The sequence below is a fragment of the Struthio camelus genome, chromosome 4 (genome assembly GCF_040807025.1).
Source record: "Struthio camelus isolate bStrCam1 chromosome 4, bStrCam1.hap1, whole genome shotgun sequence".
NCBI classification, from domain to species: Eukaryota; Metazoa; Chordata; class Aves; order Struthioniformes; family Struthionidae; genus Struthio; species Struthio camelus.
The window spans coordinates 61,673,083-61,686,206 of NC_090945.1; the positions used below are offsets into that span (position 1 = coordinate 61,673,083).

Consider the following 13,124-nt stretch of genomic DNA (forward strand, 5'->3'; position numbering starts at 1 on the left):
CAACACAGCAAGAATAGCTCTTGGCAGAGGAAATCTTCAGTCGTTGTATGTTCAATGTATGTGTGATATTCCTGCTTTTAAAGGTGTCTGGATCCAGGACAGGTGAGAGTTAATGGGCTTAGAGTTTTAATGCTGAAGATGCCACGTTTGGTTCATGATAAATCTGTGACAACTCTGATTTGTGTATCATATACAGTGAGTGTTTCATTGAATACTAAAGTTATAAATATTTTTAACCACTAATCAGTCCTTGTTGCCAGGAGTTCAGTTCACCAATACGTGTACTTTGACAGTCTTGTTAATCAATACGGTATTAAAAGTCACATTAGAGAGCTTCCAGCACATGAAAGATTAACAGAACTTCTTGTTTGCCTTCACGCTGGAAAGGAATTCAGTTTTGCAATGAGTAGGGTAGAGAGAAGCAGAGTATAATTTCTGTCTCCCAGAGCTCACCAGCTGCATGCTATTTACTCAGGAGAGGTGTTGCTGAACTAGGAAAGAATGTATTGTCATTGCAGTAATTTAAAATATAGAAGAGTCTCCAGGTACAGAAGAACAATTGCATTGCATCCATAAGGATTGCTTTTTTGATCCTAGGATGTATAAAATACAATACACAGCTGGGATTGTGAAGGTAATAAAAGGAAGAACAATTTACAATAATTACTGTGATAACTGAGAATGTTATTTGTTAAATCATAGGAGCCTAGAAATATTTTTCAATCTGGCTTCATTGCCTACAATTTCAAATAGGTACCGAAGTCAGAAGGTAAGAGTGGGCTTTTATTTCTATCTTAAATCATCAGAGACCATCCTCCACGTTGCTGCAAGACGACAGTAATCTTGGCTCTGACTACAGTATTTTAATTTCAGTAATATTGCTCATGATTGTCTCTGTGGGCCTCTTTACTCAGGCAAAGTCATACTGACTGTTTGATGGTACATCATATTTATCCACGTGTTTACAGACTCTCTCCTGTATTATGCTTTCGATCAGTTTGGTTAGTCTACAGGACATAATATATACCTTCTCAGCCGTTTCCAGTGAGAGATTTGGCGTATTTAGCTAACATACCTTCCAATTTTGTCTAAACTCTGTGAATTAAATACTGTGTTTTAGCAATTATATGGCCGAAACAAATACAGTAATTTTAAGCAGAATAAAAGTAATTCTCTCAGTCAACGTACTTGATAGGTAAGTACATGACATGTACTTGATATCATAGTCTTACCAACTGCTGTGGTCGTACCAGTTATTCTATAAATTCAAAGAAAACCAAGGTGTAATGATAAGCAGGAAAGCATACAGAAAATTATATAAAACTACACCCTTTTTTTTTTTTTTCCCCCTCCATGTCATGATGAAAAGAAGGGAGCACATCCTCCCTTTTCCTATGACAGATTGTATGTAAAGGAGCTGTATTTGCAGAAGGTGGAGAGTTGGCGTGACTCACAGCGGGGAGGTCCAGAGCTGGGCAGAACGGGTTAGGAGCTGACGGGAGATCAGGCAGTTGCGAGTGCTGGGTGGCAGACCGGAAGCACGCTGCAATGCTGCAACTGGATTTTCAAGCGAACAGGCTGCCTAAAAGCAGACAGTGCAATCAAGGAATCCTGCTCAGTTATATCCTGAAAATACTAGTCTCTTACTATCAAATCTTACACGGGTTCATGAAACGTTTATAAACTAAAGATCTAACTACAGTGCTTAGTTGATTTAGTACAGTGCTACAGTGCTTAGCACGATACAGTGCTTTCGTACTTTATGCATTCAGAGTGTATTACAAATAAGACTATGATTAAGCAAAAAAAAATTTGTAATAAGACGTAACAAATATGACAGTGTTATCTTACAAGTGAAAGTCATCATATAGTTTGGGGTGGTTTTCTCTCCATTATGATTGGTCAGCCTTCAGTTCCCAGCAAAAAGTAATTACATAACGGAATTGCTAATATGGTTTTTTTAAGTATAAAAATAACCCAATTTTAGCTTCTCTTTGAGAGAAAAACACAGTGCTGTTCCCAAAATAGATGGTGCATCTTTGATCCTTTCCCCGCAAAAGAGTTTGTTAAAGGCTTGAAGTGGAAAAAGATAAATGATGATTCCTTTAAGCATTGCGTGAAGGTGAGAAAGCTTGGATGGCATTTAAGTTTGTGACATGTGTTCTGCTTTATTTTAGCTCATTAAGGTAATTCGTCATGTAAAATTCAGATGCCTTGGGGTAAATTCCTTCCTAGCACAACAGCACTTACATTTATGATGTTACCTATGAGATTAATTTTCCTCATTTTTTGTCTAATCTTTCTCATTGTCTGCTCTATGAAGAATGCTATCCTGGTTTCGTTGATGATGATTCCCTTCTGATGTTCTGATTTATCCTAGTCATATAGAGATTAACACCCACCTCTATTGTGTCATTACTATGTGTTATTGACTCCTAAATCCTTTCAAGTGAAAATTAAATATAATTTTACAGCTTTACTGGTTCAAGTACTTGGTTTTGATTGTCAGCATTATGTCCAGAGTAAATCTGCCAGAATAACCTTTCTGGAACTATTTTAGCATGCGTGACAGGTAAGCACTGAAGTGATGTGTCATCCAGAGAATGCGTGTAGTTAAAAATTTCTTCTGTTGTTGCCATGCAGTTCCAATGCTTCTGAGAAAACTTCACAAATTTTAGTGTAGTAGCTTTATAATTAACTGTCAAAAGGTATCATTAGATCATCTGCTTTGATCTCCTCCGTATTGGAGAACATTACATCTAAACTTGGTTGTTTCTGTACTTTACCCAATAACCTGTATTTTGTTGAAGCACATCGTCTGAATGCATGAAAAGATAGGAAGCCCACCTCTTCTTTGGCAGTTCGTTCCACTCATCGGTCACCCTCCTGGTGAAAATGTGTGCCTTGTTCCCCTTTGAATGTGGTTGATTACAGCCTCCAAACATTGATTCTTGTTAGGATTTTCCCCTCTTCGCTAAAGAAATTTTCAATACCCTTTTTTTTTTTTTTCCCTATGCAAAGGTATTCGTGCGCTACGTAATCAAGTCGTGTCTCAATTGTCTTCTCAATAAATTGTTAGATTAAACTTTCTTAGGGTCCAGGCACAAAGTCTTTTCTCCATCCCTCTCATACGTGTTTGCTCTCTTTCAGTTTTCAGTATCCTTTTTAAAACGTGGAAACCCTAGCAGATAAGGTCACTGAAGTTCAGGCTTGATAAAGCAGGTATAGATATCTCAACTTCTTTCACCATCTGGCCCTTTGCACAATGGCAGAGACTAATACAAAAGAATGGCAGGCACTGACAGGGAAAGGAAGGGAGGACTTCTGAAATACCTTTTCTCGTTTTTATCTCTTCCTTCCCCCAAGATAGAAGAACTGTTAGGGTGATGCATTCTCATGTATAAAGAGGCCTTATAGCAGTATAGGTTGTTACTCTTTCGGCTAGTGAGGTTAAAACGTCCAAATGGTTATGTGTAGTCATGGCCATATATTTTTATAGGTGAGGGCTGCAGAGCACATATGCTGATTCAGCACACTTACTGAATCCGGATAGGCATATTCTTTGCCTAGCCTTACCAAATGGCTGGCACCTTCATAAACTACTCATTTTAGGAGTAGTGGAGAGGCTGTATCTGCTCCATATGCCTGCATTTATTAAACCTGCCAGTTATCCCACCACCGAGGGCTCCAGAGTGTGCGACATGAACACGGTCAGAACTTAGCCTTGCTGATATGAAATTAACGCTCTTTTGAAAGTATCGCTCTGCAGAACTGATCTGATGCATTGTAAGAGCCCTTATTAGGGAAGACAAATCCGTAATTTGACCACTGGGGTAGAAATTTCTGGCAGTCGGCTCCCTGTTTTTACCATCATTTAAGTCACTGAGAAAACTATCGTTAAATGGTAAAGGTATTCTCGTACTATCGCGATGTGTCTGGTGTGGAACAGGTTCTAGCAGATGAATAACACAGGATGGATTCCCTACTGTGTCCATTACAGTTTCTTTGAACTTTCTGTATTGCTAACTGAATGACCTAGTTCTTTGATCTAAAATTAGTGTGCGTAGCTTCGTTTTGAAAGTGCTTCCAAGTACCTCTGTTTTTGCACTCCTGCTGCTTGCTTTCATTGAACAATAAGGATGATAGTTTCCTCCTGTAGCAAAGAATTTATGGAGTTTTAAATTATTTTCCTGTACATTGATCCAGAGGAAGAAGGTCAACAGTTTTAAGGGGTTTAAGCCCAAGTTCCTCTGACTTTTCAAATTGGATTCATACACTTAAGAGTTCCACTAGGCAGATGAGAGACCACAATACAGTCCTTGTATTTCTTGTTTGTTAAGTTATCTTTCCTATAGACATGCCTGAAAACCCGGGGTGGGGGGGCACAAACTCTTGCAAAAAATTGTTTGACTCTGTAAGGAAGCCTGTGTGAGACACTACTTCCAGCAACAGTAAAATGTAACTGCACATACCAGACTTCTTCACTCATGCTGTCAAAGGAATAATAGGATTACCCTGCTTTGTTTTGCTTTTTCACCCTGGCATTAAATGAACTGAAATCTGATGTGTGAGTCTCTGGAAAAGAAGGTCAGTTGCAAAAGAGCTCATTGTCCTTTTATTCTTATTTTTCTTAGGTGTTCACAATCAAGTTCAGTTTTATCCAGAGAATCATGGCAGAAGGTGGATTTGATCCTTGTGAATGCATTTGCTCACATGAACATGCAATGAGAAGACTGATCAACCTGGTAAGGATAACATGAGGCTATTTGGAAGGGGGCTGGTTTGGGCATTACTGCAGCAGTTTCAGACTTGCAGTTACTGAAGTTTTTGGTTCTGCTTATTCAGTTGCCTGTATAGTTAGAATCCATACGTCTGACTTTATGGTGAGCTTTTAACTGGTTAATACGAACGATAGCTTTCTGTTTACTTCCCAGAGCTGCGTGTTTACAGCATTAGCAGTGTTTCCGTTGACATGCTTCTCTGTAACCCATTTTTTAGTTTGTATACAAGCAAAGAAACCATACTACAAACACTTGAGTTCAAGGTGATACCACATATATCAAAACTTCCACATATTCATATGGCAAAATAGCAAGGTCTAAATTTTCAAAATTAAGGTTTAAAAAATACTGAAGTTGAGAATCCAGTGATTTTGAGTCCTGGCATGAGAAGTTGTATGTTCTGTTTCTTGCTATGTCATTGATTTGGTTGAGCAACTTAGTGCAAGAAAAATTTATTTTTCATTGCTGTGACTAACCTATAAAATAGCAATGATTCTTTGCTTTCATGTAGAATTTATAATATCTATTGAAAAAATATATACTGTAATATATATTGAACAGTATATACTGTAATATATATTGAAAAAAAGCTGCATAAGTGCTAGGTATTTTTTCTAAATTAAAGTATATGTATTATTTTAAAATAACACTGCCCCGTTTAAAATGTGAGCAATTAAGTGAATTTGGTTGCAACTCTAATTTGGAGATTTGAACTATTTTGAGATCGCCTTTTACATCAGATTCATTTGGCATACTTGCCAAGTCATCTTGGCCAACCTTCTGCTCAAAGTGGGGTCAACGCTGAATTCAGACCAGATTGTTCAGGGCTTTTATTCCAGTTGAGTCCTGAAGACCTTCAAGGACAACAGTTGCACAGCCTCTTGTGGCAACCTGTTTCCGTGTTTGACTGTCCTTGTGAAGAATTTTTTTCCGTGTGTTGGAACATCCATGGTTTTCGTTTATTGTATCTTAGCCTCCTGTCACTGTGAAGAGCCTGTCTGTCTCTGTCTTCTCTGTAACCTCCTTCCAGGTGCTGGGAGATTGCTGTTAGGCCCATGGTGAAGAGAAATAATATGCCTTGCTTCCTGAGTGGTAGCTTAGCTCTCTAATTCCCTGTTCTTCTCTGCTACTCTCAAATGGATGCTCGGACACACATTCTTCCCCCTTTTGCTAGAAGGTACAAGTCGGATAGTTCTCTTTATACTGTGGCTGGAGGATTCTGGGGATGAATGATGCAGGTGAGTTGTGTCCAGGGTCAGAAGAAGTGCCACAAAGATCTGTGAGATAGGTTTTGTTCCTGGGCTGCCCCACACAGTGTAAGGTGGGCACAAATGGATGGTCTGGAGGTACGTGAGTTCCTGCATTGTGAGTGTAAACAGAACATGTAATCGACGTGCCCTCAGTGGGGCAGCTGCAAGGAACAGTCTAACAGTGCTCCTGTGTCGCTGCAGCAATGGAGTTTATTGTTCAGTGTTCAGCTTCCAAAAAGATCGTATGAATCAGCACTCGAAACTGTGAGAAATAATGGGAAATGCCAAATTTCATCCATCCTAAAAGGCAAAACAGATGCTGCTAAATATTTATAAGAGCAATCACTAGCTGGGATTGTTCAGCAGAATCTAGAAAAGGAAAGTCTCAAAAATCTCAGTCAGCAGCCAGACTATCATCCTCAAATGACCTGTCACGTGATTTTAGCTGGATACTTGCTGAACCTTCATCATTACATCTGTAACCTTTATGCTTCAGCAAGAACTTTCTTTCTAAGCTGCTGTTTTATCACTCCAGCAAACAGGAATTTTGCTATTTTAAAAGGAACCCTTGGACGCTCATTTTCAAAGCTACTGAACCCACATCTCCCCTTGGAGGATGGGTGCCTGTTATTTCCGAGAGTTGGAGCCTCAAAGCATATTTCTGCCTGTGACTCCGAAGCCATGGGGAAACAAGGGAGCTGGAGAACTTGCAGTTTTTCAGCCTGGGGGGAAAAAAAATCCAAACATGAAAAAAAAATGTCCAAACATGCTGTATTCCCAGAATGCTTCCATATGCCTACCTGATTCTTGTTAGCATAGATAGGTGCGTTAGAGAGATACACCAGAGCCCATTTGAATGATGTAGTGTTTGGGAGTACTTGTCACAGTTTTGGAGCAAAGTATATCACAAAGTTATTGTAATTGTCTTCACACCAAATATTGTAAATCCAGAAGTTCAGAGTTAAGATCAAATTTAACAGAATAAAATTGTAATTATAAAAGATACTCAGAGGCAGAAATGTGCTCTTAGGATTCTTACAGTCCAGTAATGACGTTGTTCAAAAATAACATGATTGATGTAAAGACTTCAATCATTTGGATTTGGGTTAAAGTGAACTTTTTTTACAGACTAATTTGTTTATACCTGTATGTGTCAGAACTGAATTGAATTAAAATTTCTGCTGATGGCGAGGGCACAAGGTATTCTGTTGTAACTGTTATAGATAGAGTTAAAAATACATATTCAAATAGACAGGTTTTCTGTTAGTGTTAACTGTCTGGGAAATTTGAATTACCCTGTTATGCCAAGGTCATCAGGAGGTCAGAAAGTCTGACTCTAGAACCTGAAGTTCTTACTTTAATTCCGAAAGTGTTACTTTTAATTTCTAAATTAAAAGTACTTAAATTCAAGTGTTTACTTTGAAATTCTTAGAAATTTTACTTGGTATTCAAAGTACGATCATTTGTGGATGGATACTTTTTTTTTATATATATATATATAGCGTACAGTTTAAATTGCTACTTTAAATACAAACTTCAGTTCATCTTGTTGTCACAATTAATGCTTATACAATGACAAAGCGATGTTATTGTCACTTAAACTCTTCTTTCCCTCTGCTATTAGCAGCACCACAGAAAATAGCAAATAAAATAAGCTGTTTATTTTCTTAAAAGCCTAACTTTTTCTAAACTATGTTGCTTGATTATTTTTCTGTCCTTCATTTTGATTGACTGAGCAGGTTTTTCTCAAGTCATAATGACCTGAAGATTTCATATACAATGGACTGTATATCTCTAAGGTTGGTTTTTGTTTTGTTTTTAGAATTTTTTTTGCTGCTTATTAGGTTAAGTGGCAGATACTGTTCGTACCCACGGTTCCCATAATTTGTATATATACCTGCCTCAGTGGTATTGAATGATTTTTTGCTAGATGTTCTATCATTTTTCCTAAAGTGGATTTTTCAGGTTTGGCCTTGCTGTCAAAATCTGATGATTTTGAGCATTGTAAAATTCGATAGCGTGGCCACTGTAATTAATAAGGAAATATTATGACTTACAAGTATTCCTAGCAAGGAACAGAAACCTTAAGTCTTTGGTTGTGACTTCATAAGTATTATTTCTAATATGTAATACCCGTGGCAGCATCTGTTATGATTTGGAGTTGCTGTGTAACAGTTTGACTGTTGTGTGTTGGGCTGACTGCTTGCTCTATGGATAGATCAGATAATTGGGAATTTTCACGGCAGGAAGTAAGCATAAAAGAAAAATATTACAAGATTTTCCATCCTCTGCAGATACATAGGAGTTGTTAAAAGACAATGAGAGATCTGTTAGCTTGTATGACTTTATCTCCAGTTCAGTCTCCTCCATCTACAAAGCTTATTTTGACAAGAAGAGCCAGAGTTCAAGAAGGAAGAACAACAAACAACATCAAGTACTTCAGTGGGGATGCTCTCTCAGACAAGGGGCCAGTTGTCTGAGAGAGAGGTGGTGAAGGATGGTCTGCGGTATTCAGAGGAAATGATTCCTATCTTAGTTGTGGCTAAGGATAGTAAATATCTGGATAAGATCGATGTTAAATTTTTTTATTTCCCTTGGATTCGTTTCTTTTGTAAAGTAAGTTTGATCACGCTGTGTTACTTGTCCAGACTTCCATGCTCTCTGAGTAAGCGTGGCTTATACGTGGAGTACCTTGGCCCAAGACCCGGTCGAAGTCTGAAAAATATACTAAAAACACCTTTTTGCAGGGGGAAGCACAGTGACGGTGAGATGCTCACAGAGCATCTTTCATGAGGCCTGAGACCTGTATATGAGTGGCCAGAAATGTCTTAGCGAGCCAGTAATTTTGTACAACTAAAATGACCCAGCCTTTTTATAATATAAAAGTTTCCTTTTTTAAGCTCAGAGATGGTATTATTTGCTTTAAAGGAGGTATATTTAAATTCTCTCGTACTGAATTCTGTAAAAATATGAGAAATGTGTTATTTACCCAAAACGTTTCTAATTTTCTAATACAAAAGGATCCATTTTGGTGAACTGCCAGCTGTAGAGGTCTGATGGCCGTACGCACCTCTGTGAGGATTACAACTTTGTGTTATTTTCTTCTCTAGCTAATTGCAAAGCAACGGCCCGTGTCTAGTTATGTTGCTATACCAGAAGGCTTGAATGTCTCAAAAACGCTGGGTGATAAAAGCAAATCACTTTTTTTTATTCTAATCTGTCTTGTATTTTAAGATGTCATTGGATTTTTGTAGGAAAAAAAAGGTGCAAATTCTTAAACTGTTTAATTACAGATGATTCAAACGCTCTTTTGTCAACCAAATTTCCACATAATTTTCTTGTCCAGGTCATTTTAGAATCTTATTATAAACTAGCATAGTTTGAAATAGTATCCAGCATAGCCATGAATCTTGGCTGAGGGAGACCTTGTGCAAACAGCACAGAATAAACAAAGATGACTAAAATAGATCCGCATTCTGTGCAAATGGTTGCAAAGTTTTCAAGATGTCAGCACAGCTAAGCCTGACTTAACTAGCCCCGCAAGCATCCAACTAAAATGACTTATCCTGCTGATGTGGCCTTCTCCTGAAAGCCTAGAAGAACTATACTCGCTACGTTTAGGATAATTTAAAGTGACCTTCTAGAATGGGATATTGCCCTCCAGACTGCTTGTCCATACATGTTCCATGGCATTTGCCTTCATTTTTTTTTTCTTTTTAATAGCAGTTGCTGCTGCTTCTAGTCTCTAGCTCTTCTTAGCCAGCCAGCCAGGGAGCAGGAAGATGCACTTGGCTCTCACGCACCCCTTTTCTTCCAGAGCCAAGTCTTCGATTCCCAGTTCCTTGGAGTCCAAGGTGGTTCAAAAAGGATCCTTCCCACCAGTTGAACCATAGGTTGCTCTTTAGGACAAGGAGGAAGCTATCACCCTTCTGAGATGCAGGGGGGAGACTTGACAGGCCCCCTAAAGTACTGAGCCAAAAGAATGAAATGCGAGCATAGAACGGCAGGGTGCGAGCTCCCTCCTGAGTGCCCTCTGCTCCACTGGCTGCCGCTCCCCGGAGCTCACCGGGTGCTCGCTGTGGTGTCATTGCACAGGGTAGGGCCCCAAAGCTGCAGCACAGAAATCACGTGCTGCTCGTGGCTTTTAAACTAGGATCTAGTTCTAGGTCAAGCAGTGTAGGTGGAGGCTGTTACCTAGACCAGTAAATGTGTTTTTAAAAATAAAAATAAAAACAAGTACGGAATAAATTATTACCCCCGCCTCCACTGGGGTGTATGTCCCGTGGAGACCCATTTTTACCTATAATGCATTAAGTTTCAGGATTTAACTGAAAGTTGAAGGTGCCTGTTTGTGCTTTGCATGTCTCATTTCTGAGCTTTGTAGTATGTTGGAAGCTGCTGCTTTTTAACCAGTAATAGCAGTAGCTCAGTCACCAGTCATAACTGTCTCAAAATTGCTTGGCTGTATTACAAGTAGTCTAGAAGGTTATGCCCTGAAAACTCTGGCAGCTTGATATTCTAGAAGTAATCAGTAGATATGACCTGGCTGAACTGTTTCTGATGATCAGAGCAGTTAATAGCCATCTCATTTGAGGAAAAAAAGAAGAAAATTGTGCTTTTTCTCTAAGGTCACCCGTGGATGTAGTCAACACTTAGAGGAAACTGTACGTATCTGTTAGAACTCCTAGTTCTTAAAGTCTCTCCTCCAAGGGCGTCTGTATGGGAGTTCCCTTTTCATTTGCTTATATGTACCGTTTTGCAGGATAAGGTCCTTGACCATTTGGTCAAAAAAATAAAATGCATTCTTTATTTGTATTTTTGGACATAAATTTCTTAATGCCCTGTTGGGAGCTCTGTTGATTGTTCATTAATGTTACCAGATGTCTCTGTAGTAATGTTGTGCAGTTATTTCTTTCTCATCCGTTTGTTATCTAGTATTTCATGTAGTCAGAGGTGCTGTGAGCTCTGTATAATGGTTTTGGCTTTCTCACTGCTTCATTTTCTCTTCCCAGACTCTCCCTGTTCTGCTACTTCGTTCTGTTTTGTGTTCACTAAGAGTAGGACATTGGTGATATCTCAGGCGTCCAAGGCCAGCAAAATTATAAAATGAAGTAGCAATAAAAGTCACGAAGTTGTAGGGAAGTTAGGGAAGAACTGAAAAGGAGGAGCCACATGACACTGAGGTGAAACAGCAATCCCAGGAGAGGTGAGCAAATAAAGGGAGGAACAAATTCTTGCCTGAACCAGGGCTCCTATTCATGCAGTGATCATTCACACTTGTTTATCTGCTGCATCTCCTTCCATAAAATTTCATGTCTTTCAGTATGAAAGTTATATAATGTTCTCTTTCTGTCATAACTGGCTGATGGTTCTGGGTCTTAAGAGCTGGTTTGTAATCTAAGAATATTATTCTGAAAGGCACCAAACATTATCCTCTCTCATTTCCCAAGGGAGAGAAAATTATCTGTCACCTCACAGGCCTGAACTCCATATTTTATGGGAGACTGTTATTCTGTCCTTTTACAAGCAATCATTTATTTTATTTTAATTCTGCCCTTGCTCATAGTAAATGGGGGAGCAGGGAAGGCAGAGCTCCCTTTTTCCTTGCCTGTTCATCTGAGGAAAGCTAATATAGTTTAAAAAACAATTTATTTCCATCTATTTCCATCTACGCCCTTCTTTTCCCCTTATTTTCCTAAGGTTTATCTTGGTTGGCTTGTAGCAGAATAATGCATGTAGGTGTCATTTTCTGCATATTTAAATCTGAACTCTATGGATAATACTACAATTCAATTTGCAACCTGGCGTGTGTTCAGGACTGGCCTATCATACCACAGTACTTTATTATCACATTGTTTACTAAATCATTTATATACTTTGGACAGAACAGACGTGGCTGCTAACAAAGCTAAGGCAGCGATTCCATTAACCAGAAGCATCAGAGTGCAATCAGCGTATGCTGTGCCGTTGGCATCTGGTGTAGTGGGGGGGGGGGGGGGGAAAGCAGAGTTTACACTAGCCTATATTGCAAAAAAGCATTTTCACCAGGGATGATATTTTGCCCTTGTTATCACATAAAAATTTCTTAACACTCCCTATGATTCCATTTTAAATTACTCATGGGATAAATGACCACATCGAGTTAGTTATTTGTCCTTGCCTTCTTACTTATCTACCCTTGTCTTTTTTCTTCCTTGCAACTACTATCCATTTCTGCTCTCTTATCTTGGTACCTAATTTATCTGTTTCTTTCACACATTTCTCTGGGCTTTCTTCCATCGCAATCTTTTGTATGGAAATCTTCTCCTGACCTAGTTCATGAACTTACTACTTTTTCATTCATGTCTTTTCTGAAGAATTATTTCTCCTATGAGCTGTCTCAAAAGTTATCCCCTAGAGACAGTTATTTTGATTATCCCTTGATAAATAATTCATATTCATCTCACCTGCCATTCACACTAGACTCCATTGATTATTGCATTGTGTTCCTGCTCTTCTTGTTTTGTTACTTCTTTATTGCACCACTTCTGGAGTTGGAAAGTGCTTTGGGTCAGGGATTATGCCATTATTTCTTCTAGAAAATGAGCCGTCTGGTCATTGATATCTTACTGATGTTTGTCAACCACTGAATTCTTTGTCTTTTTTTTTACTCTAGTAATATACTTAAGCATTAAAACAAAATCCTCTTTCAATTCATACTGGGTATGAGCTCTCTAATCTTTTTTTCAGACAAAACTGCTATTGACTTTAATGAAGAAAAAGTAGTTGTCTGAGTAGAGACTGCAGAACCAGTTCCAGGGTTTTTGAGCTAGTTGTGCTCTGGGGTAGCAAATTCTGAAAACTCATCTGAAGAGTAGGCAGCAAGGGAATTGACAGAAGAACAAGTTACTGTGAAGGTAAGCAGAGGTGTGAATTTGCTTCTCCACAGTAACTGTTTGTGCTGAGTGGTAAATGCAAAAGAGCTTAACTTCTTTCATGGGAAGAATGAAATGAACCTGGTGGCTGGGGTCACTGTAGTGAAAAAAATGAGTTCTCTGTTTAGCCAGATGAAGCTGTTTCACTGAGCTTACTATTTCACTTGAACTTGAGCAGT

General features: G+C 38.7%; 1 protein-coding gene across 4 annotated transcripts in view; it reads left to right on the plus strand.

The window, feature by feature from the left end:
- SMIM14 (small integral membrane protein 14) overlaps positions 1-13,124 on the plus strand; it is a 41,077-nt gene that overhangs the window by 11,541 nt on the left and 16,412 nt on the right. For all 4 annotated transcript variants that reach the window (XM_068943128.1, XM_068943127.1, XM_068943126.1 and 1 more), the window contains one exon: positions 4,635-4,745. In XM_068943128.1, the coding sequence (XP_068799229.1) occupies positions 4,671-4,745 (75 nt within the window). In that variant the 5' untranslated portion in view covers positions 4,635-4,670. The remainder of the gene's footprint in view (positions 1-4,634; positions 4,746-13,124) is intronic.